Below are 26,908 nucleotides of genomic sequence, written 5' to 3' on the forward strand. Positions count from 1 at the left end.
CATTCCATATTCCACTTCTTTGCAGCATGCTCAGCACAGGTGTTCAATTGTATGGCATCATCCATAATCAATACCTACTGCTGTCCTTTCATCTCACCACTCTCTGCTTATAGCTCTAATGAATGGGACTGAGATCGGTGAGCATGAACAGAAGAGCGTTTCTTTTCTCTAGGACCCTCTCTCCTTTTTGTTACTTGGGTGTCTTCATAAAGATGTTTGACTTAGATCCAAACACAATGGAACTCCATTAAAGGTTTTGATATGCCAGCATCCACACTGAAAGCTTCAGATGCCTGATTACAGAATTGAATGAAACAAACACACTGTGTCCTGACCTTAGATAGGAAAAGAGATGAATACCACCTTTCAGCCACTTCAAGCCATGTGAGGATGATCCAGAACCGACCCATGCCAACCGGCATCCAGGCACATATCAACCTGGCCAGAGTCTACATCTGCAGGGGAAAGCCCAGTCAGCCTCGTGGCTTCTAGAAGAAGCCGCTTGGCCACACACCTGCCTCCGAGTGGCAGAAAAACGTCCTGGAAGCCCGTGCCTCTGCACCCTCACACCCACACGGTATACACTTGGACGAACACATCTGAATAGTCAGAGATCTGAATACAGAAACACTGTGCTCACAGCAGTCACAAACAAAAACACATGCGTGGAATAAAGTACTTTTCAAAAATCTGGGTCGGTAAAGCGCTCTTATCACACACTTCGAGGCCCCGCGGGAGTCCCCTGGAAAAGGGCTTTTCTCGGAGCCATTCACAAACGAGGCAGTCCTTCCCCCCGAGGTGTGTCCTCAGCGTGGATCAAACGGCAACTTTGTTGCAGTCTGGGCAATCTTTTCAACTCTTTGCTCTGCTCTTCCTTAACTCCCAGACGGCCGGGCGGCGCCGGACCGGACAGCCACGTCCTACTCCAGTGGCCTCCCCGCCCTAACCGCGCGGAGGGGCGGGGCCCAGCCGGCTGCCAGGAAATGCCCAGGAGTGTGTGTCACCTGCCCCCGACGGCTTGTTGACTCCTTGGGAGCGCTGCCTTTCAGTTTCTGGGCCCCCGAGACCAGAGGACGATCTCGCTCACCTGTTCCCCGGGCGCGGCCCCGGGCGCTCCCGAGACTCTCCCGGGACCCCTCGCCCCTCAGATCCACAGCCATGAGCAAGTTGGGCAAATTCTTTAAAGGGGGAGGCTCTTCTAAGAGCCGAGCTGCTCCCAGCCCCCAGGAGGCCCTGGCCCGACTTCGGGAGACAGAGGAGATGCTGAGCAAGAAACAAGAGTACCTGGAAAATCGAATCCAGAGAGAACTCGCCCTGGCCAAGAAGCACGGCACGCAGAATAAGCGAGGTAGGCTTGGGATCTGGCCGCAGACGTGAGCTGTCCCCCTTCTGTCCCCAGCCCTTTCCTTGGGGGGAAATCTGCCCACAGCACCTGTATCCCAGGAGGCCAGATTTGCTCCCACAGCCTTTCTAGGAACTGGTATTGACCCCCCCAGGGCCAAAACTGGAGTGAGCTGAGCCAGGCATAATCCTAGATAGCAAAATGTTAGATAGTTCCAATCAAGATGAACAGTATTTTAATGCAATATTTTAAAAGTTCAGAATTAATGCAAAAACCTCATGATGAACAAAATATCAAAAATTTTAAATAAAGACAATTGGTATTGTTGATTTCTTTTTCTTTTTGCCTCTGGCTCTTATGTCGTCCTATAAAGCACTTTTTTATTTAACATTCTTTTTTTAGAAATGTAATGTTTTGTCCACCATGAATTTTTTGTATTGATTTTGATTTTTAAAAACATTGCATTAAAATATTATTTATCTTGATTACTAACTTTTGGTACCCTTTAAATTTTACTCCTGTTCTGACTTACCCTAGTCCAGCCCTGCAGACTTCAAATATCAGGTTTTCTGCTGTGTGTTTATAAATATCAAATCATACATTTTAAGTTGCATGGAAATCTCTAGTGGAGTATTTTCTGGTATGTTCTGGTTTACCTGGCTCCTCAGCCATTGAAAAGTTTAGTTGGCTGCTGTGCAGTTGAGACATTACTTTAAAAAAAAAAAAAGCAGGGAATTAAATATTATATTTCTTATTACTGGTTTTTACCACACAAGGGACTTTGAACCAGTAATGATTCTTGGTGCTCCTGTCACACCTTGAACCCTTGTTATTGTCCAGAGTTAATTGGTTTCTTCAGTGTACTGCTCTCTTTATAGAGAATAGACCTAAACAGCACATATATAAAAGCCCAGGGAGAAGCTGAAGTGATTTGGTGTGGTAACACTAGAAATGGAAGTGGTCTTGTAATGGCCACCTCAGAAACAGAAGCGGTAATACAGAACTGTGTCCACCACCTAACCCTGAACTTGTATCCGCAAGTCAGGCTTCTTTAGTCATAACAAAGCCTTGGGAAGATTTACTTAGCCCTGAATGATGCTGCCATTGTTTAATGCAGGAAAGGAATAATGTCTTCTGGAGTTGACCTTGAAAAACTCTGCTGCTTCCCATAAAAATGTGCCTGATACATTTGTGTCCACTTATTACCAACGATAAAACGGCCAAGTTTCATTTTTCTCTGCTACTGCATATAACTTTCGTCTACATTATAGCCTGTTTTAGAGTTAAATGCTGGTTTCTATTTTTACTTTATGTCTGAAAATACTTTGGGAAGCTATTAAATGGCAATTTCTAAAGAGAATACCATGCCATTATGGCTTGCTAAAAAGTCATTGGTAGTTCTGTTTCTCTGCTCTTCCTCTTCAGTTTGATGTGCACTCTGAAATTTGCATAACGTCTGTCAAGGGATGTCTTTCTGTCTGTCATCCTTTTGGGTCTGTATATCGCTTTATCTACAGTGGTTGCTCAGTAAATACTGGTTTAAAAAATCTTAAAAATCGAACATCTGTTCTTAAGAAGTGGTGAAAATGTAGGTTTTGCTTTCAGAAGATAAAAAATGTAAGATAATATAGGTTTTATTGATTTTTTTTCAGAAATGGTCTCCAATTGGTAATGCACTAAAGTGCGTTACAGGTTGACTATATAAAGACCCACCCCCAAAATTAAAGACAACATTAATTAAGAGCATCAATCTAACTTTCTTAAATCAGAAAAGTTACAGATGCAAGTATTATGTGCAAATAATCAATTGGGGTTTGAAAATTCACTTATTCTTTGTCATTTATCCTTGGAAACTTCACTGGTGTTAGCCCACACCTGATTTTATAGTGATTCTGAGAGTAGAAACAGGGGAGTTAGCATGAGTTCTTCTGTACTCTAAACTATGGAAAGAATTCACGGGCCTCTGCATCAGAAACCCTGTCAATATCAGCATCTTCCTAATAAACCAGATAGCTTCATATACACAATAGTTTGTTTTCCATTAGCTACCAAGAAATATTTTCACACACATAGTGTAATCAGGCCCAATATAATTAGTACAAAATGGACCTTGTGCTATACAAGGCTGTATATAATACAGGGCCGTATATTGTGGTATAAGAGCTGTAGTTTACATTATAACCTGAGTGATATAATGTATGTGCAGTAAAGTTTTACTTCTAGACATGGCTGGTCAGCTAGCATTGTATCAGAAAGAACCACACTCCTAGCGACTACAAATTCTTCAGTAATCTATTTCTCTACAACAGAAGCTTTGCCAGCATTCTGATGTCAAAAGTGGGTTTTATGGGTAAAATGAATAACTTTTAAATTAGCGCAATGAATGTTAGAAATGAGATCTCATTGGGGAAATTATAGATATCCTAAATATGTGGATTGAATAAAATAGTTTGAGACACTTCCTTGCTTCCCATTGTAAGAACAGGTGATAAGAATCTACTAGAGATATAACTAACTTAGAATGCTACCTGAGGCTTGATCTCAGATCAGTGCCATGTCAAGTCCTTGGATCATGTGTTGGGGCGCCTGGGTGGCTCAGTCGGTTAAGCGTCCGGCTTCGGCTCAGGTCATGATCTCACAGTCCGTGGGTTCCAGCCCCGCGTCGGGCTCTGTGCTGACAGCTCAGAGCCTGGAGCCTGCTTCACATTCTGTGTCTCCCTCTCTCTCTGCCCCTCCCCTGCTCATGCTCTGCCTCTCTCTGTCTCAAAAATAAAAATAAATAAATAAATAAAAAACATAAAAAAAAAAAAGTCCTTGGATCACGTGTATTTCTGCCTGAGCGCACCTCCCACAGGGCACAGCACCTTACTAGGGGATGTTACTGCCTTCAGGGAGCCTTTCATACAAGGTATATTGGAGGCCCTGAAGAGACATACACTTGGGACTTCATTGAACTCATGGAATCCTGAGTTTTTGCCTGCTTGCGGTGTACGTTTGTTTATGCAGCATTTAGTCTGAAACTTGCTCTCACTGTATCTTATGCCAAGGTTGTGCAGGCATAGCTAATTCTTCTCACCTCAAACTTCTTTGGTAGTTACCATAATCTACCAAAAAGAACCTGAATGTGCACCACCAAGTTGTTTTCGCAACACCCATGATATTCAAGGCCCTGTTGATCTTTAAGATTAACACTTGGAGCAAGATTTATAATTTGGTTGAAATTTTAGGTCTGAGGGGTGCTTGGGTGGCTCAGATGGTTAAGCATCCAACCCTTTATTTCGACTCAGGTCATGCTCTCACAGTTTGTGAGTTTGAGCCCCACATCAGGCTCTGTGCTATGTCAGTACAGAGCCTGCTTGGAATCCTTTCTACCTCTCTCTCTGCCCCTATCCCTCTCATTCTCTCTCTCCCCCCACCCCTCTCTCAAAATAAATAAATAAACTTAAAAAAATAAAAATAAAAATAAATTTTAGGAGGTCTGAGATTACTTGATGTAGCTTATGTAGATTACCCCTGCTTCATAGCTGGTAATCTCCTTTACGGAAAAGCAAACTTTTTACATACCACTAACTTTTATTCTTTTTTATTTTCTTTCTTTAAAGTTTATTTATGTATTTTGAGAGAGAGAGAGAGAGAGAGAGCGCGTGAGAGCTTGAGCAGGGGAGGGGCAGAGCGAGAGGGAGAGAGAGAATCCCAAGCAGTCTCCATGCTATCAGCACAGAGCCCCACTTAGGGCTGGATCCCACCAACCAAAAGATCAAGAGTTGTACGCTCACCCAGCTGAGACACCCAGGTGCCTCAGTTTTTCTGTTTTGAGCCCTATCATCTGGAGCAGTTTTTATTTATTTATTTTTATGAAATTTATTGTCAGATTGGTTTCCGTACAAAACCCAGTGCTCAACCCCAAAGATGCCCTCTTCAGTGCCCATCACCTACCCTCCCCTCCCTCCCACCCCCCATCAACCCTCAGTTTGTTCTCAGTTTTTAAGAGTCTCTTTTGCTTTGGCTTTCTCCCACTCTAACCTCTTTTTTTTTTTTTTTTTTTTTCTTTTTTCTTTTTCTTTTTTCCTTCCCCTCCCCCATGGGTTTCTGTTAAGTTTCTCAGGATCCGCATAAGAGTGAACACATATGGTATCTGTCTTTCTCTGTATGGCTTATTTCACTTAGCATCACACTCTCCAGTTGGAGCAGTTTTTAATGTTAAGTCACCCTGATGACCAGGTCCCACACCCATAGATTCTGATATAATTGAATAGAGTGGGGCTCAGTCATCAATATTTTTAAAAGTGCCTGGCTTAAGGATGAGTAACTTAAATCTATAGTAATGTTAATGAGTTAGAAATACAAGGTCCTTTCGTCTTGAATGCTTCCTGTTTTCACATGATGGCATCTATGACACTGATAGTATTTGTGTGCCTCACTGGGATAACCAGGGGCTAACAGCTTGGGGACTCTTGACGCCCCAGGCTATGGCCTCTGTAGCTGAAGGAATCCGTATCTCAGCATACTGCAACCGCCTTCCTGCCACACTGGTCTGGTGGAACACTTTAGGGGTCGATATTCTTTTTTTTTTTTTTTTTTTAACGTTTATTTATTTTTTTTATTTTGGGAGGTACAGAGAGAGAGAATCCCAAGCAGGCTCTGTGCTGTCAGCATAGAGCCTGATGCAGGGCTCCATCCCATGAGGGGTCACTACTCTAACCTCCCTTATGAGGTCTCTTAGAAAATAATATTCCTAAGAGATGGCCATAGTTATAATGTGCTTAAATGTAAGGTCATGATCCAGTTTTTACACATTTGATAGAGAGTAACTTAGTGTCTTAGTTAGGAGTTCGGCTTCAAAGCAGACAAACCTGGGTTTGATTCCTAGCTCTGCCTTGCCACTTAGACACTGTGTGACCTTACACCATTTACGAGGCCTGTCTATCGATGGCAAGGATAAGATTGATGTTCACGGTTGTGAGGATAAATGACATTATTGTGTAAAGTCCTTAATTCAATGCTCTATAAGTATCAGTCATTGTGATAACAGTAGCATTTTTTTTTTTAAGCTGAAATTGGCTTCCTGCTAAGTTCTACTTACTGCCTCAAATTTTGTCTTCTGGAATAACTTCGAATAAATCTACTCCATCTGCCATGTGAAGACCTTTCATGTATTTGAGGACATTAGCCATTTCTCTGTGTCTCCTGTTCCTCAACTTCACCTTCCTCAGTCACTTCCTCAGTCACCCCTTACTGGGCTGAGGTTTGCTAACCAGGGCCGGGTCTACGGTGACCTTGAGAGTGAGTGCCCCCTTAAATTTGTACCCTAAGTGCCTCTCATTCCTCTCCCCCCAGCCTGGCTCTGTTGCTCACCTTGTCCCAAGCTGAGCAGGAACTTCAAATATATAATTATGTGGAGAGATACGGATCCAGTCTAGGATTATCCCCAGGCCTCAGGCTGTGGGAAGTGGGCAGATAGAGATGAAAGGTGGAGACTAGGAAGGAGCAAATTTGGCCACAATCCCTCCTCAGTATCATTACACATGATTCCAGGGAAACTTGGCTCTGAGGCCATTCTACCTCTTCATCGGGTATCTGTTTGGTGAATGAGACCCTAGGGCAGAGAGTCTTTTATTTGAGTGAGCCAGCGCACTTTGAAGCCTGTACTGTTTTTTGCCAAGGATGAATTTGCTTCCAGAGTCATGACTGAGACTTGGTCTTCCTTGGAGTTGGGGTGCATGCACGATCCCACTGGTTTGGCCCAGTGTATGAACCTCCTGGGGCTCTTGAGTTTGCTTTTTATTATATAGTTGTCATGGAGCTGAATTCTGCAATCTCAGACACGAGGGACCAGAAGGACTTCTGTATGAAAAGAATCACATCTGCGTCAGCTGTGTGTCAGCTTTTTTTGCCAAAGTAGTGAGGGCAAGAGCATGCATGGCTCACGTAATACGAGACTGATACAGAATGCAGGGCCCTGATGGATGGGAGCTCCCTTGGGAGATATTACTTACCTTGTGACCTCCTTTCTTAAGAGAGTTTCTTAAAATGTGGCCCTCAGATCAACTATGTGAGGATTCTTTGAGGATGTTTGTTAAAATGTAGACTCACAAGGACCCCCTCAAAATTCACATTTAGTACGTCGAGTGTAGTGTCCAGAAAGCTGAACTTTGAACAGATAACTCAATGATTCTGATGCCGACTACAGCTTGGGAACATAGGACGTGTTTATTGTTCGATGAGCTGCTAAGCTGGAAGCCTCTATTCTCTACTCTGTTTTCTTCCCTCACCATTCCTCCTGTTTCTTCCTTCCTCCTCCATCACTGTGAGACCCAGACGAGAAATTTCTCCCCACCTCCCTCCTGTTGACTGCTGAAGAAACATTTCCAAAGCTTTGACAGATCCTCGCCATCTGAATTCGTTTTCTTTAGGGAAGTGCATACTACTCCATAATCCTTTTGAAGGGTCTCAGAGTTCTCTAATATTCAAATTACAACCAAGCATCATCATAAAGTGTTCTGCATTCCTCTGATTATTTGATATTTTGTACCATACCCTGTGTATTCTGGCACCAGAGAAAAGAAAGAGTTTTATTCCTGGGGCATTCAGCACCCACATGGGGGTCAGGTCTTCTTCTCCAGTCACTGCTCTTCTCTCTTCTGGCAAACATAGATCAATGGAAATGTGACCCTTCCTCCATTTTCACCCCCAGTTTCTCTCCCACCTCAGGAGCTCCTCCTGGGCTTTCATTCCATGGTGGAGGAAACTAAAACATCTGAACCAGCCCTGGGAACCTATTCACTGAAGCTGTGGTGTTAAAACTTCTCACTTTCGTACTACCTGCCTTCCCCCCTCTGAGCCCTGGCAGGGATCCTAGTGGACCTACACCCTTATTCACACACTTAGGTACTGAGTGGCAGAATGCCCTGGGCTTTTTATCTCCTTTGTTCTGTTAATACTGCCTCAGTTTGCATATGCTTTTTCACAGGTAGATCAGTTGCTTCTCCCCAGTGGATTCGGAGTTAAAAGTCCTAGCCAGATTTACCCTTTCCCCATTTAAATCAATGTGTTAAGCTTGCATTCAGTATTTTACATTTATTTGTTACATATCATCTTATTTTCAATTAAGTCTTAAAATTCTAATTTTATTGTCTTATATGTGAGCTATTTCTTTTAGTTGAACTGGTTGCAAATTTGATCAGTAGGCTTTTTTTTTTTTTTTTCCTCCCTGACAAAGACTTTGTTAAAATATATTGAATAAGACAGAACCCAAGGACAGAGCCCCATGGCATGTCTCTAAAGATTTCATTCCAGGATACCTCTGCATTACAGTAACAATGTTTCATCTAAGATTGGGCTAAGGCATGATTACCAATTTGACAGATCAACGCTCAATGAATTCGGTTATTTATCTAGCTATAAATATACCTGATCTACATTTTTAGCCCATATCATCTTTTTTCTCCATTTTTTTCTCTTTCTCCTAAGAATGCTTCACTATACCTTGTGGGTTCTATTCCCAAAACCAAACTATATGCATATACCCTGCTTCACAAATGCCCATTTATGAACTGATAGCTTCATCAGATTTACCTGGAGAGCTTTTTAAAATGCCACATCAGGAGATTCTGTTTCAAGAAATCTGGGATAAGTTTAGGATTGTGATATTCAAGGCTTTCTGGTTGATTTTGATGTGCATAATGTTAGAAGGCTAGTGGGTGGTCTATGGTTTTTCCTTGAGTCAGCATCTAGTCACCCAAAGAAAACAAGCCAATTGAGATTACTTTGGTATTTTTCATCTTTGGGAGCTCATATTGGCTTCTAGTTATCATTGTCTTCTTTCCTAATCTCTCAGAAACTGGAGTGTAGGGTGTTTCTCTTCTAGAATCATTCTTTCAAGGATCCATGGCACAGATGTTGACAGTTTGGTGATGTCAACATCACCAGTTTGAAGCTACTTCTCGTAGGGTAATTGGTACCATTTCTTGTGTTATGTAACGACATCTATTTTTCCCCCTTTGTGAACTTGGAGCAGCATTATATATTATGGAATAGTCATTTTTATTATTATTCTCCAGGCACAGAGCCTGTTTGGATTCTCTCTCTCTCTCTCTCTCTCTCTCTCTCGTTCTGCCCTTCCCCCACTGTCAGGTATGCATTCTCTCTCTCTCAAAATAAATAACTAAATAAATAATATTAAAAATAATAAAATAAATAAAAACTTAAAAAAATAAAATTGAATGTTAGCCATCTGGCTTAAATGAAATAAAATTTATACTTTTATGTTTGTCTTTCATATAAATTTAGAGGAATATAATTATGCAACCAAATACTGAACACTTTTGATATTTCATTCTCTATTTAAACATGAATTTCTGTTGAATCTCTTTGATTATTTCATGTAGTGCGATATGCTACATATCTGTTACAGGTGTGTCTTATTTGCTTTAGCAGTTACATTGTTCAAAAGGCCTTTCTCAGTGAGCAGTGCTAATTCCATGACCAATTTCTTTTAATTTGAAGGTCTTTTGTTTTTAAAATTTTTAAGTGTTTATTCGTTTTTGAGAGAGAGAAAGAGACAGAGTGTGAGCAGGGGAGGGGCAGAGAGAGGCAGACACAGAATCCGAAGCAGGCTCCAGGCTCTGAGCTGTCAGCAGGGGGCTTGAACTAACAAACCACGAGATCGTGACCTGAGTCGAAGGCAGCTGCTTAACTGACTGAGCCACCCAGGCGTGCCCACCACGACCATTTGTTGCCATATATTTAGTACATGTAAGTGAAAGTGAATATAGCCTTGGAGTTCGAACAAAGATATTATCCTAATTAAAATTTATACTTTGCTCACCGCAGCAAGAAAAAATGCTATTATTATGTTAAACCAATTTATACATATTAAAGATCACATATGTAAGAGCCTTTGGTTTATCTTTTTGTAAGCAATTTGAAAAATTGTATTTATGTAAACTATCTTCCTTTGTTGAGCATCGTTCTCCCACTTACACTTGAAAAGTTAAAGAATAGTGCAGCTCATCACAATTGCAAGGTAAACCTATTCATAAAGAATTTCAAATAGAAATAGTGATCTTAAGGATAGGAGCTATATGTTTTTCAAGATGTGTTGATCTTAGGATCCCAAGGGAATAATCATAGAATCCTAGACAGTGAGAGCTGAAAGGCACTATACAGATATAGTTTGTTGGTCCTCAGGAGCACCTGCAAATCACGGACACAGTAGTAGGAAATACTGGCACATCATGTGAGCAAGGAATATGCTACAAGTAAACTATGTTATACATATACATACACACATATTCATACACAAATACATACATGTAAATATAAACACCTGTGCACACATGTACACATGTATATACAGATATATGCACATCTGTATACATATATACATATATACACATGCAATATAGAATTTCATCTATCGGTACATGTGCTTATCCTGTAGAATTAATCATAATCAGCTATTTCTGAGTTTTTCTGTTTAATATTTGCTGGTTTCCTATTCATACTGTTTTCCCTACATTCTAGGCAATAGCAAGCTCATAGAGGTTACCAGTGTGTGAGGTTACTAATAATACTAGTGGCAGGTAGAAAACTCATCCACTCAATTAGTTATATATTCTGCCTGGTCAAACAGTAACTGGGTTTTTACAAGGAATATCAAGTACATTTTAATTACTACATTGGTATGTTGTTCCAATAGCAGGTTAATTCGACTTGCTTGGCAGTTGACCTCTGAAGCAATTAATTATAAGAAATAAGAATTTCAGTGGATATTCAAAATGAGTCTTCTGCAAGCATTTCTTCCTTTTTTTGGCAACTCAAGGCTGATAGCACTTTTTGGACATGACCTTTCACTCTCAGATTTAAGAATCTCTTGTGTAACGTCCTGGCGGTAAGAACAGCTTCATCTAAAAGCTGTGAGCTTTTTAGAAAGAGGAGAGTAGCATCATTTCTGTTGGAAAATAACTTTAATATCCTTTGCCCATTTCCTATCTTTCTGGAGATGGAAGAGGGCACTAATTATCCACTTTCTAATCTTTTATACTTTATAATATTAATCACCATTTCTCTTTTTTTTTTTTATATATAAAATTCATTCCAACATTACTGGCTTGCTTACAGCAGTATCCCACTTCCAAGTGTCCTTTCGTCAGCTTATGTCCTGATGACATTTACTATTGGTGAGACCTCTGAAAATATGGAGGTTGCTTATAAGACCCAGCCAATGTGGCAAGCCGGTGTGATTTGCTCTATTTTGGGGTTTATAGATTCTGGCTTCTAATATATCTCTGCCAGAAACTTCACATGGTTTAGTAGGAGATTTGCATCAGGAAGAAGGTTGGGGGCTAGGAGGAATCCTTTGTGTGACACTTTATCATTCATGTGCCTTTCTGACTAGTGTGGGTGATTATAAGTGTAGACTGTTACCCTGGCTTCATCTGCATCGCCTCCTTTCTGATGTCTGACCTCACCCTCCAGGGAGAGTGTGTACATTTCTCTGCGCATCCACTGTACCTTGTACATGTCTCTTGTCATTCTCCCTCTATGTCTCCTCTGCTACTTGAAATGTAACTTACACATGTTAGTATCTGTGGTCACAATTTCTGTAAGATAGTGGGTGTTTAATAAATGCTTGTTCACTGATGAATAGCTGTTTGAATGCCCACTTCATATCTGCTCTGAGATTATAGCCTCATTTCTTTTCCCTGCAGTGTGGTAGATCTACAGTATATACTTGTGGAGCGGCTGAAATGAGTGGACAAAGAATATTTTTTTTAAACTGAAGAAGGCCAGGGAAATTCATAATGGGGCGGTACTGGCCAAACGAACCTTGGAATTTTCTAGTATTCTCCCAGCTACTTTCTATCTAACTTGTGACTTTGAACAGAAACATTTTGCTTTTATTCCGTTTGTACTTATCAGGATGCTTATTCAGACTGTGTTTTTCAAGAACTAAAACAAGGTGACATAAATAGAAAGTATTATTTAATTAATGAAATGATTTGTATGTAAGAACAGGGCTTACTTTGGGGCGCCTGGGTGGCGCAGTCGGTTAAGCGTCCGACTTCAGCCAGGTCACGATCTCGCGGTCCGTGAGTTCGAGCCCCGCGTCGGGCTCTGGGCTGATGGCTCAGAGCCTGGAGCCTGTTTCCGATTCTGTGTCTCCCTCTCTCTCTGCCCCTCCCCCGTTCATGCTCTGTCTCTCTCTGTCCCAAAAATAAATAAACGTTAAAAAAAAAAAAAAAAAAAGAACAGGGCTTACTTTAAAGTTTCTCAAATAAAACAACATGATTATGATACTTCCTAGTTAAAAGCAAAAGAGGACATGACCAATTATGTGTGACATGTATCTTTTTTTTCTTTCCAAGATTTTATTTACATTCAAGTTAGTTAACATATAGTGTGGTATTGGTTGCAGGAGTAGAGTTTAGTGATTCATCACTTACATACAACACCCAGTGCTCATCACAACAAGTGCCCTCCTTAATGCCCATCACCCATTCAGCCTATTCCCCCACCCACCCCACCCCCCAGCAATCCGGTTTGTTCTCTATATTTAAGAGTCTCTTATGGTTTGCTTCCATCTCTGTTATTTTATTTTTCCTTCCCTTCCCCTTTGTTCATATACTTTGTTTCTTAAATTCCATATATGAGTGAAATCATATGATATTTGTCTTCCTCTGATGGAGCCTTTCTCTGATTTGTCTTTCTCTGAGTGCATTGCAACACTCCGCATTGTTGCAAATGGCAAGATTTCATTCTTTTTGATTGCTGAGCAATATTCCATTGTATATATATTCCACATCCTCTTTATCCATTCATCAGTTGATGGATATTTGGGCTTTTCCCATAGTTTGGCTAGTGTCGATAGCACTGCGGTAAACATTGGGGTGTGTGCCCTCTGACACACGCACTATTAGCACAGTTGCTGGTTCTATCTTTAACTTTTGGAGGAACCTCCACAGTGTTCTCCAGAGTGGCCGCACCAGTTTGCATTCCTACCAGCAGTGTAAGAAGGTTCCCCTTTCTCTACATCCTCGCCAACACCTGTTGTTTCCTGAGTTATTAATTTTAGGTAGCCATTCTGACAGGTGTGAGGCGGTATTTCTTTGTGGTTTTGATTTCTATTTCCCTGATGATGAGTGATGCTGAGCAGTTTTTCATGTGTCTGTTAGCCATTTTGTATGTTTTCTTTGGAGAAGTGTCTGATCATGTCTTCTGCCCATTTCTTAACTGGATTATTTATTTTTTGGGTGTTGCGTTTGATAAGTTCTTAATAGATTTTGGATATTAGCCTTTCATCTGATAGGACATGTGTATCTTCAGCACTCTCTGGGATTTCTCTTCCAAGCCCCGTCTTTTAGGCCTTCTCTAAAGACCATCCATTCCTGGTAGAGAGAAGAGCTGTCATAATGCAGCTTCATATTTCACAAACAGTTTTGTCTATAGTCACTGGATATGATGGTTTCTATAACGTTCTTCCTTTTTTGCAAACTAGTGGATTAGCGATGCACACATTTGTGCACTCCGAATGAGTGAAGAACAGACTGACCTTTACAACCACAATGCCCTGTACATTATACGAACAATGAAACTGTAACTTTTTTCTGTTTTTAGTTGCTTTTCATAGATGACTGGAAGCCTTCCTCCTCTGGCAAAGTAGTAGTTGAGTAAAGTTGCTTAAGGCTAGTGGAATTTTGGTTCAAGTGAGCAATTCTTAAATTTCAGCCGCAGTCTTGAATGGGCTGTAGTAACTCTTGATGTGTCTCCTAGCAGCAGAATATACATGTCACGGTTCTGTATCTCCATTGCTGAAGGAATGTCACTGTTAAGTGAAGAGACAAAACTCCTGGCTGTCTCTCCACTGCAAAGGAATATAGTAGATCCCTTTGTTTTAGAAAGAATGTTATACAGGTTTCACCAGCTGCTTAAAAGCACATACAGGAGTTGGAAGATTGAATTGCACCTTCTATACCGGTTAAATTACATGGCTCTAAAAACGTCCTTCTTTGCCAAATCAGGAGCAGAGTTTAATTTGCAGTATTTGTTCCATGTCTTTAAAAATATGCAGCTGTTTTTTCCCCCAAATCATGTGTTAGAAAACAAAATCAAAGCCTGTCTAACTCATGGTGGGTCTGAGGCATCATCATTTCCTGTGCAAGCTCACGGGGAGACTCCTCACATACACTTCTTGGCTTTTGGAACATAAGCCTCTTGTCTTAGTGTTTGGGAGAAGCGTACTGTGCCAGGCAGAAGTCACAGCAAGTGTCAGGCGTCCTGGGGCCAGATCCAGCCATGCAGAAATCACTGGGTTTGCTCACACAAGGTGTTTGGAAAAATGTGAATCAGCTTTTAAATTTGGAGGATTTTGCATGCAAATCCAGATTTCTTGCTTCTTTTGAGTTTGTGGAAGGCCGGGCATGGTCACGGTGGACTGGAGCTCAGCAGTGTGGCTTCCAGTAAGGTTTATGCTCTGCTGGTCACCAGAGTCCCTGCTTCTTGCTGTTGACTCCCTGATGCAGGGGCCAGGGTCCACTGCCATTTATTATCGCTCTTGTACTATTTCTTATCATATAGACTAATATTCCTCTATCTTTTTCTCTCTCACAGGTGAGAAAACAAAAAAGGCCTTTCTCCCTAACCTCTCTCTGCTTCACTTAACTTTCATTACCTGCTTGGGTCCCTCTGAGATTAGAACACTGGTGTAGGCCAATCTGTAGTGTGTGGTATGGGAATTAAAGTATAGGTTGAGATCTGAACTCTTAGTGAATTTTCAAATTTTTTCCCGAGTATTTTGAAGGTCAGAAGCCATATGTTAACATAGGCATTTAAAATTGTGTCCAAGCCAGAACTCATTATTATTAACAACAACCATTTGCAAAGTTGGGCATTATACCATGTGGCTCCCACCATATGGTTCTGACAATCCTGTGAAGGAGATGACGATTATGAAGCTCCCTTGTATTTAGTAATCACTCATGATGTGTCAGGCACTGCACTAAATACTCTGTATATGTTATTTCATTTAATCCTTCACCACTGAATGAATTATATCTTCATTTTCCAATAAGCAACTTATGTTGCACATAGGTCACATTGGTATGGATAGATGGAGCCTAGGTTTGAAAGTAGGCAACTTGACTCCAGTGCACAATGTTCTATTGTCATCTACATATTATTGTTGTTACTATTATTATTACCCAAGTAGGGAACATCACTTAAGAGTTAAGTCACACACCAAGGTTATTATGCACAGTTATTAATTGGTAGAGTAGTATTAAAATGTAACTCTAGTGACTCCAAAGTCTCATCCTTTATATCAAATTGCATTTTTTTTATTTTCAGAAAGTATTCTAAAATTAATTCTAACTAGGAAACACAGTGCATTTTTTAATAGAGAACTTTAAATTTTTTCTTAAAAAAAAAAAAAAAAGGAAAATGCTTTTGGGCCGATGGATACCATTTATATTCCAAATAAGTATAGACACTGAACCAGCCCAACAAGATAGGGAGGAGACATACTTGGAACATTCCATTTCTGGGTATGTTGGGTGGAGATGTGTATTTGAAGTTTAGCTTCCTAAGATTTTCTGATATTTCTAAGATTTTTAAATGTATTCTAGTATTATGTTCTGGTTATGGTGAGTTATGGCAAAAAAGCCAGGGAACTTCTTGCTCACTGGTCTCAGAAATAAGATACACAATTGCATAAATTAATGAATGTTATATATTGCTATTAGTAATGATAATATGTAATTTCTAAGTGTCTACCTTGCATAGGCACTATATGAGGTGTTTTCCATAAATTATCCCTAATTCTTAAGACAATCACCTAGCATCATGGGGATTATATCCCCATTTGCAGAACAGCAAACTGAAGCTCAAAGAAAGCAAGTGTGTTACCCAGATGTATGTATCTATGGAAGAAGAAGTCACACTCTGGCCTTGAAGGCCATACTTTTTCTATTATGCCATGCTGTCATTATACCGTGTGCACAAAATTGTCAAGTTTATTTATTTAATATTCATTCATTTTATCTACTGTAAAGTAGGTCAATAATAGTACCTACTCTTGGAGTTTTTGTGAGTTAATGGCATAATTCACACAAAGCACTTAGCAGCAGTTTGGCATGTAACAAATACTCAGTTAGTTTTTGTTATGTATTTTATTGGCCATGGGCCAGGAACTGGGCCAGGTACTGGGGAAAGAGGAGAATAGGATGCTACATCTTTCTTCAAAGGGCTTATGACTGGTGTAATGGAAGTGGGGTAGAAAAGGTTTTACAAATAGTTATAATGCAGTGTGATAAATGTAGAAGTAGAAATGGATCCACACGCAGTGTTAGTACAGAGCACCAACTGGTAATTCTCCCCATGTTGGGGGGAAAATTTTCACACAGCTCTGGTCATTAATGTGATGAGCCTCTGTACAGGGTGATATTGTGTAATATCATAGAAAGGTCTGTATGCCAGGTAATTTTTTAAAAATTGTTTTAGTTCTTTCCTAAAGGACAGGTTAAACAAATAAAAACTCTTTCATGAATGACGTGTAAGCGCTGTTCAGCAGGGACTTGAATTGTGATGTTGCACCTGGAGAGGGAAGCAGAGCAGAGCCTGATAACCCTGGACCTCCACGGTGGGCAGGGAGGCGTGGGGGAAGAAAATTACCACTTACCAGGGAAATATAGAACAATGTTCCACACCTAAAATAAAGCCTTTCTTTGTCAAGCCTGTCTACTTGCTCCCTCCCGTGGAAGGAAACCTGCCTGATGGCATACCACACCCACTTCTTTTGCAGAGCTTTGGGGAGCCTTGCCTTTCAAGAGAGAGGCCTCATGGGAAAACACACTTATGTAACTCCAAGAGGCCCAGCTATTTATACTAACTATTCTAGTCTTTCATTTATAAATATGAGCTTTTAACACAGACTCAGAAGAAATTCAGTGAAAGATAATTGCAAGAAAGAGAAGGGTTAAGATAAGCAAAGCAAACAACCAAACTCAAGAGAAAAGAGATGATGTAGGAAATAAGATATGTTAACACAAAACTTGTTTTGGTATCTTCAGGGAGATTCAAGAGGCTATTGAATTATAAGGCAAGAATGGGCTGCTATAAAAATGAGTAGCTACAAGAAAAACATTCTTACAAGTTAAAAAGCATAACTAAGAATAAATAAACAAAAGGGTAAAATGTAGAATAAATCTAGCTGAAGACCAATTGGTAATCCAGAATATAAAGTTAAGTAATTCTCCTAGAACATAGAACAAAAAGAGATAAACTAATAGATTGAAGGATAGAGCCAAGGAATCCCACATCCATCATATAGAGATTTCAAAAGAGAGAAAACAGAGAATGGTTTGGTGAAAGAAGTATTAAAAAAAAATTTAAAGCATATAGTTTCCCCAACTGAAGGAAGACTTAATTCTTCAGAATAAAAAAAACCCCACTGAATGCTTAGTTGGGAGAAGCAAAAAATAAAAGGCACACACCTAGGCTGGTGAAATTTCATAACTCTAAGGTATGAAAGTAAATCTTAAACATTTCCAAAGAGGAAATAAGCTAACAAATTTTCTACAAAGGGATACAAATAATATTGTCATCTAACTTTTCAAATATTGATTACCTAATGACAATGGAATAGTCAGAATTTTTGAAATATTTTGAACTGAGAGTTCTATAAAAAATCCAAACTATTATTCAAGTTTGAAACAAAATGAAGACGGTTTCAAGCCTATAGGTATTTAGAGAATTCATATCTATGCACCTTTCTGGAAAAAAAAACCTTTAAGATTTATTCTAGTAAAGTACAAATACTCCATGAAAGGATGATGTAGGATACAAGAGGCAATAGTAAGGAATTAAACCAGCAAATTCTATAGTTTATTGTAAACTGTTGAAATTGTGTCTGTCAAACTTAATGCAATTGTTAAGAATTAAGTTTCCTTCAAAATTGAAAGGATAGTAAAACAACCAGTAATCATCTGTAACTAATAAAACTGAAGATTATTTCAATCAAACATTGGAAGGTCTGGGGTGAGCAATGAATCTTATTTGGGAACAATAAATTATAAATTTTGATTAATTTTCAACATAGAAAACTTAATTGTATGTGTATAGTTTAATTTTTTAAAATTTTTAAAATTTTATTTATTTTTGAGAGAGAGAGAGAGAGAGAGAGAGAGAATATGAGTGGGGGAGGGGCAGAGAGAGGGGGAGACAGAGGATCTGAAGCAGGCTCCAAGCTGTCAGCACAGAGACAGATGTGGGGCTTGAACCCATGAACCTCGAGATCATGACCTGAGTTGAAGTCAAACACTCAATCGACTGAGCCACCGAGGTGCCCTGTATGTGTATATTTTAAATATAAGAGCATACTTAGGAGAATACATTTAGTATATATAATGGTCTAACAAATTAAAGGGGGGAAATGAAAAAAAAACTGATCAATATACATAAAGAAAAGACAGCAAAAAGTAAACAAAAATATAACAGAAAACACAAAAAAGATGATAATAGAAAGACCATATTAGATACCAGTTATCACAATAAATAAACATGAGTTAAAATCTTATATTAAAAGAGACTATATGAATGGTTGAAAACAGTCACACAAACTACGTATCCAAGTATATGCTATTTGAAATAGGTATACCAAAAAAGAGCAAATAGAAAACAATTATGAAATATAGGTCCCCATAAAATTATTACAGGCAAATTGTAACAAAAGGAAAGCTGAAACATTAATATAAAGCAAAATGGAATTTAGAGCAAAGAGGTTTAAATGGGACAGACAGTAATATTTTACACTGATAGCCAGTAAAATCTAGCAAACTATAATGACTATGAGTCTTTGTGTACCAAACAAAAAGCATAGAGTAAGCAAACTAAATCTGTTGGGATTACAAGAATGAATTGACAAAAACAGAGTTAGAAGAGAGCCTTCTCTTAAAAATCTCTGTGGCAATAACTTACATGCTTCGCTCTGAAACCATAAAGCTACTTGAGTTCTTTTGTCAGTTCCATTTAATTATCTTTATATTAACATCCTTCTGCTTCTCTTTTCCTGCACGTTCCCTAAATGGCTTATCAAAGCTCATATTTTAGGGTCTTCTTTTGGGGAGGGTGCCATAGTCAAAACTTAATTAAGTTTTGTGATTTTGTGATTTTCAAATGAAGTGGGTATTTTGTTTAAGAGCTGATGGGAGGGTGTTTGGATATTTTTCTGAAGGCAACATTTCTTTCTCTCACCAGCTTGCTACTAATTCTTGAATATGACTCTAGCAGTGTTGATTTCATGGGTGCTCATGGTTAGATGTACCCTTGCTGACAGCTCATAATTATTTTAGACCAAGACATGAAGCTCATCAACCTAGGTTTGGGTTCCAGCTGCCACTCACCATCTACCTTCAAGAAAGTTCACATAACTTCTCTGGATCTCAATTAGTTTGTCTTTAAAATAAGGAAATCAGGCTAGAATAGACAGTTATTAAGATTCTTTTCTTCCTCTAAAGTTTTGTTTTTCTACTGCATGATTTTTATTCATTTTTTTCCATACTAGCAAAATACTTTTATTATTTTATAATGATAAAAGAAGGAAAGTAAAAATTTCTTTTTGGTGTATACCAGAGTTAAGGGAAGTAGAAGAATAAGGGAATTAATAGGATTTTTATGTACTTTGATGACAATAAAAAGCTAACAATTCCAACTGTTTGCCATGAAACTTATCATAGCTCCCCAAAACATATAAAGGATCATACTTTCAAAATCTATAAAAGATATTTTTATCCATCTTTTCCCTAAAACTCTATACTGATAGAAACACTGCTGTGATATATTTTATGAAATATGAAAACTGACTTTTCATCCTCTTACACTTGCCAAATCTTTGGAAGAAAAGAATAACAAGATGTTTGATGAGTAGTAGTTGTTGCAGGTGATTGAAAGGGCAGATGTTAGTGTTTCTCAGCTTTATTTGGCACCCTCATTGTCTGTAGGGATTGACAATGCTGAGTCTATGGTTGGTGTTGGGCAGATGTCTCTTGAGTTTGTGGCTTGGGCTTTCTGCTGATAAACGTGGCTTCTCCCTTATTTAGCTGCATTACAGGCACTAAAGAGAAAGAAGAGGTTTGAGAAGCAGCTCACTCAGATTGATGGCACACTTTCCACCATTGAGTTCCAGAGAGAAGCCCTGGAAAACTCACACACCAACACCGAGGTGTTAAGAAACATGGGCTTTGCGGCAAAAGCGATGAAAGCAGTTCATGAAAACATGTGAGTGAATTTGGTCTCCCTCCAAGTCATAAATTCCCTCAATGTTGGGAAGAGCCTTTGGAATTATGTGATGATTTTGGCAGGAATGGAGTTACTCATTTCAGGCTTTTTGACATGTTGGAATGGAACGCCCCCTTGGAGAAAGATTAGAAGTTAGAGTAGGAAAAAAAAAAAAAAGACCATGAAAAAATGAAGACGTTCACTTTGCTCTTAATGTTTCCCAGTTGCCTCAATATCGTCTGACACTCCACATGTAAATGCTTTCACACAGCAGTTGTTTGTTTTTTTTTTTTGTTTATTTATTTATTTTGAAAGAGACAGAAAGTGTGTGAGGGAGGGAGAGGCAGAAAGAGAGGGAGACAGAATTCTAAGCAGGCTCCACGCACAGAGCCCGATGGGGGGCTTGGACCCACCAAACCTTAAGATCATGACTTGAGCCAAAACCAAGAGTCAGACGCTTAACCAACTGAGCCACCCAGGCACCCCCATGCTGTTGTTTTAAAAAGGCCTAAATGTCAACACCTGTGAGAGTGTTAGAATTACTGAACAGTGGTTGTCAAACCCAGAAAACTACGAAAGAGAACACAGATGGCCAGGATCCTTGAAGAAGGGTAGGGATTGAGCCTTTTTGTTTTTAACCACATTCTCCAGGTGATTCTGATACTAACCAGTGTTTGAGAAATATTGACCTAGAATAATAGCTTTGAGCATGAATTTGAGGTTAGATTTGCTGACCTCAGTTTCATTGCCAACTGTCCTTGAGTAAATTACTTTGCTTCTCCCTGATTCAATTTCTTTAGCTGTAAATTGGAGATCATAATAGTACTTACCTCATGTAGTTATTGTGAGATTCAATGAGATACTAGATACAATGCACTTAGCATAGTTTCTGGCACAAAGTAAGCACTCAGTACTAATATTCATAGTGGTAGTGGGGCTGGTGATAATTTGCTTTATATTCATGCTGGGAAATCAGTGACTGAGACCTGATTCTTTCCTGAGATTAGATATGACAGTGAGGTCTAGGTCAAAGATGTATAAGAGCAAAAATGCCTGAAGGATGTAGAGAAGTGTCTGTGGATGGGAAAAATGGGAGAGGGGGAGGCTGGGGTCAGTGAAGACATCTTTGCTAACATTTTCTTGCCTTGATAATTCATTGATAATCAGCTGTCATTTTGATAGCTTCAGAAAGATCACTAGAGTCACTGTCAGAGTCAAAAATCTATCATTGCTGTAAAGCTGGGTGCTAAACTGTAGTACAGAATCACGGCCTCTCTCTCCAGGTAGCTGAGCAGCAGTATGCCACTGTATTCCTTTGGAGTAAAGTTCAACCTCAGGCCCAAACTTCAGTTGTGCCTTTCTCATACTCCTTTTTATAAATAGGCTCACTGTATATTTGTTATAATGATAATAATTGGAAATGAGGGGTGATAGGAGGATGCTAAAAGAAAACTTTTTAATGTAAAAATACTTGTCTTCCCATATGTAGAGTCTGGAAAACTTGCACAATATTTATTCCACTGGGAGTCAAAATTTCAGTGTTTAGTTTGCTTAATAATGAGGTAAATTGTCACTTCTCTGGTATTCAATCAGTTTGCCCTAGTTTCAGAGTTGGAGGAATGATTCAGAGACAGAATGGTAGTGAAGCAGTTCAGATCCTGGCCTTCAGACACTGCCTGCTTAGGCTGGTGGTTAGAGGCCAGTGGGGTTCAGGTGCCGGAAGCTGTCTTCAAAGCAGCTGTCCATTGTGGGCCTGTGGCTACCTGGGTTCCTGTGCTGAGGTTGAGGATTCTTCTGAGAGCTTCGGAGGCCTCATCCTGCTCTCATTAGTATTCTCCCTGGGCATCAGCAGCCATGGGAAAGCTCTCAGGGAGTCAGGATCTCAGAGCTACTAAGCATTCTAGAAGATCTCTAGTTCCAGAGTTTAGCTTCTCTAAAAGGCTGCTGTCGGATAGTTACTGGTGAGAGTTGCCACAGCTTATCTTGGTCATGGTGGTCCTTGGTGGTCCATGGGACCATTTCCTGCTGAACTGATACATGGCAGCATATATTAAATTCTACATATGTTCTACCAGACAAAATTTCAAAATGCATCGACAAATGTTGTTATAGTCTCTAGTGAGTCCCAAATGTAATGGCCATTTATCAAATATTTAAAATATATGCGTGTATGCAGGTTTATTAATTTTCACGAAATGCAAGTTGTTTTTAAAGTTGATAAATGCTATCACCAGAAATTTTTATTATCTTACTGAAATAACTAAGAGTTCACATTAAATTGCCTCATTTTTCATATGGGATTATAGCTGAATTCATTTTACTATTATTTTTATTTTAGAGAGAGAGAGAGTGTGTGTGTATAAGTGGGGGAGAGGGGCAGAGAGAGAGAGAGAGAGAGAGAGAGAGAGAACCTTAAGCAGCCTCCACACTCAGTGTGGGCCCAATGCGGGGCTTGATCTCACAAACCTGGGATCACGACCTGAGCCAAAATCAAGAGTCGGATGCTCAACTGACTGAGCCACCCAGGTGCCTCCGAATTCATAATTTTAAAGTAAAATTCTGAAATATTTAGAGGTGCCTGGGTGACTTATTTGGTTAAACATCTGACTCTTGATTTCAGCTCAGATCATAATCTTATGGCTCGTGCGTTTGAGGCCCACATCGGCCTCTGCCCTGACAGCAGAGAGCCTGCTTGGGATTCCCTCTCTTCCTCTCTCTCTCTGCCCTTCCCTGGCTCGCATCTTCTCTCTCTCTCTCTCTCTCTCTCTCTCTCTCAAAATAAACAAACATTTGAAAGAAAAGGAAATATTTCAACAACATATTATTTCCCAGGGATCTGAACAAAATAGATGATTTGATGCAAGAAATCACAGAGCAGCAGGATATTGCCCAAGAAATCTCAGAAGCCTTTTCTCAACGGGCTGGATTTGGTGATGACTTTGATGAGGTAGGTAACACAGTGTAAAGAATGGAGTATTGTGGGTACTAAAAAGGATAGCTTCCTCTCATATATAGCAGGTGGGTTTTCATAAATATTTTCTTAAACATCACTAAAGAATAAGTGATATTTGTTAGTGATGTGCTTTTCACAAGGGGGGAATGAAAGTGTTGGTAGCTCCGATTTAAAAGAAAGATTAATATAGTCTAGCAAACCACCCCCTAATTAAGTTTTCAGCTATTAAGGAAAGGCAGTATGTGATTATGTAAAGTTAGTGACTTTTAATGGTTGAAGCCTAAATGGCACCATTACAAGGAATCAAGTGCTCGCACATCTGGGCAAAGCAAAGCAGACTGTGTCGCTCTGCAAGGAACAGACGTATCATGCTCTGTAGTTGTTAAATTAGAGGTTAGTCTGCCTCTGTTTATTACTCAGGCCATGAAACAAAATAAGTGTGGAGTGGCATTATTAACACACACATTCCATTTAGATTAATCAGTCCAATAATAGAGACTATAATTATAATGGTGGTGTCTGCACTGTGAATTTCAATTGTTCTACTCAAAGCACACGTAAGTAGGACTAGTATATGTTTTGAAATGTTTCCAGTTGTCTGATTAGTATGAGAAAGAATCTGACTTCCTGACTTTCTACTAAGTAAGATGTGGTTCCATGGAGGCCTAGGAAATGAGAACTGAGTGTTATCAACTTTTAAAAATAGTGTAGACCACCCTATGTGGAATTTATGAAACAAAACAAACAAAATAAAAAAAGAGACCAAAAAAGTCAGGCTCTTAAATATAGAAAACAAACTGGTGGTTGCCATAGGGGAGGTAGATGAGAGGATGCGTGAAACAGTGATGGGGATTGAAGAGTACTCTTATCATGGTGAGCACTGGGTAATGTATAGAATTGTTGAATCACTATATTGTACACCTGATATTAATATAATACTGTGGGTTAATTATACTGGAGTTAAAATAAAAAATATGTCTCCCCCCACCAAAATGGTGTAGATGAGTTGTTAGAAACTTCGGCTTTCAGGCCAAATCGTTCCCATAGTCTTTTTGTATGGCACGTGAGCTAAGGATATCACATGTTTGAAGGACTGCAGAAAATAACAGTAGTAACAATAGAAACAAAGAAGACTATGCAACAGAGACTGTATGTGGCCAGCAAACCTAAAATACTGCTATCTGGCCCGTTAAAGAAAGGTTGCCTACCCCTGGTTAGCCCAATAAGCACCTATTGAGTGCATTATGATATGGTGGAAAGGACTCTGGGCTCATAAGGACATCTGGGTTCTGCCATTTGTTACTAAACTTTGTGTAAGCCCCTTCACTTTTCTGACCCTTAGTTTTTTCATCTATAAAATGAAAATTACTGGATTGCTAGTTTATCTCCGAAGTTTCTTAATTCTAAAATTATTTTATCAGTGGATGAGTGTTTGGTATTCAAAGGCTGTAAACGATGGAGGAGATGATTATTCTGTCATCATACTTATTAAAGAAAATATCAATATCTTCTTTGTACTGTTGATAGCTCTCAAGCGCTATTGACAATTCTGGGCACACCTTCAATGTGGAATAGTGTGTTCTGCCATTACTATGTTTACTATATTTGTTCCTAATTGTTTTGTGAGCAAAAATAGGCCTCAGAGTATTCAATCTGTAAGCCCTTTATTCATATAGCTTGTGGGAAACCAGAAAGCTCACAAGTACACTGACCATACTATTTCACATGGCCTGTTGACATACACTTTCATGATTTATTTCCTTTTCATGAGGTAGATTTACCAGTGGTTAATCATTAGGCTTGCTGCATATCTGATATACATTGACTTGGTCAAATGTTGTGGTTGGCTTAAGTACCTCCTATCTTGGCCCGTAGTATTGTTACTCTCATTTTAATACGAGATGGTGATTTATTTATGTATCTTTCTCCCACATTCAATAATGAACTTCTTAAATGTAGGCACTGTTGATTCAACTTTGCATCCCCAGCATTGAGTTCAATACCTGACCATGAGTGAGCTGTCAATAAATTTGTTCAATGATGAATGAATGAATAAATGAAGACTCTCTTTGGTCAAATAAACATGAGTGTCTTAGGTCATTTCTGATGGTGACAACCTCAGAATTCAAATGATGACAAATTTAGTTTTGACTCTCAAGCTCTCTGAGTGGGGATTGGACTCTACCTGAGTATTCATGGAGCCTGTTACATCTGAACTACCATAGTCATATCTGCTATAAGGTGACATATGCTGTTAAAGTCTCAAACTAGTCTTGCCTCTCTAAGCTTCTTAGGACAGAGAATAGTTTAGGATTAAGCCAGATTCTCTGAGACTATAGCTAAAAGAAAGAAGTACAGTGTACCTACCTTGAGGGGCAGTTTTCTTTACCCAAACACACAGCATGATTTATATTGGCTTTGGTAATTTAACAAAGACACCATAGTATCTTTGATTCTTTTTACTTTCTGTACATTATGGCTCTGCTATACCTGTTGTTATGTTTTCAAAAGCATTAGCCCAGATGAAAGTACTTATTTGCTCCAATTAAAGTTTTACAGATTCTTACTTTTTTACAATAGGAAAGATACAGTGGAAAAAATGACAGGCAAGGTGCAAATTTCCTAGAAACTGTGGAAGTTATAAATTCAGTTAACACAAATTACTTGAATAACTGTTTACTGAAGTATTATAAGATTAACTACAACAAATTTGCACAAACCAAAATATTCATTTTTTAATCATTGCTCAGTGTTGCAAAAAAAGACTTAGTCTTAAAATAAATATTCCGTTTCACTGGGTTCTCACATATCAATTGGGTAGCAGATGTTCTTATTATTGTGTTTGAGGAAGCCCACTTCTTGAAACGTTAACTTCATAATTCTTTCTTTCTCCTATGTTCAGGATGAGTTGATGGCAGAACTTGAAGAACTGGAGCAGGAAGAATTAAATAAGAAGATGACAAATATCCACCTTCCAAATGTGCCTTCTTCCTCCCTCCCTGCACAGCCGGCTAGAATGCCGAGTCGAACGTCAGGCATGTCTTCTGCTGCACATCGATCCCGAGCAGGTCTGTTGCACACCTCAACTACCTACAGTCAGATACTTGCCTAAAATAATTACCCAGGTCCATCCCTTTTAACACTTACTTTTTACTTCATAGATGTATAACTTTTAATACCTGTATTCATACCTGTTTTCTCTGGTGAAAGTGGGAATGTCGCCGCTTACTAATTTTTATCTATTTTATGTTCCAGCATCTTCCAGGAGGGCAGAAGAAGAGGACGATGATATCAAACAATTGGCAGCTTGGGCTACTTAAATTACAGTGGAATTTGTTGAC

At 39.3% G+C, this 26,908-nt stretch overlaps 1 protein-coding gene across 1 annotated transcript; it reads left to right on the forward strand.

Moving 5' to 3' along the window:
* The first annotated feature begins 1,130 nt into the window (after window positions 1-1,130).
* On the forward strand, window positions 1,131-26,908 carry CHMP4C (charged multivesicular body protein 4C). The gene is made up of 5 exons (XM_047073780.1): window positions 1,131-1,348; window positions 20,437-20,614; window positions 23,447-23,561; window positions 26,470-26,635; window positions 26,823-26,908. The coding sequence occupies exons 1-5, from the start codon at window positions 1,159-1,161 to the stop codon at window positions 26,885-26,887; spliced, it is 714 nt and encodes a 237-aa protein (XP_046929736.1). The 5' UTR covers window positions 1,131-1,158; the 3' UTR covers window positions 26,888-26,908.

Source organism: Lynx rufus, unplaced genomic scaffold (assembly GCF_022079265.1).
Source record: "Lynx rufus isolate CCGP_SWC_20201006 ecotype Redwood Valley unplaced genomic scaffold, mLynRuf1.p SCAF_12, whole genome shotgun sequence".
NCBI classification, from domain to species: domain Eukaryota; kingdom Metazoa; phylum Chordata; class Mammalia; order Carnivora; family Felidae; genus Lynx; species Lynx rufus.

Coding starts and splice junctions, on each gene's coding strand:
- CHMP4C (XM_047073780.1), top strand. CDS start 1,159: ATGAGCAAGTTGGGCAAATTCTTTAAAGGGGGAGGCTCTTCTAAGAGC. Junction 1,349..20,436: donor CGGCACGCAGAATAAGCGAG/GTAGGCTTGGGA, acceptor TCCCTTATTTAG/CTGCATTACAGGCACTAAAG. Junction 23,562..26,469: donor TTGGTGATGACTTTGATGAG/GTAGGTAACACA, acceptor TCCTATGTTCAG/GATGAGTTGATGGCAGAACT.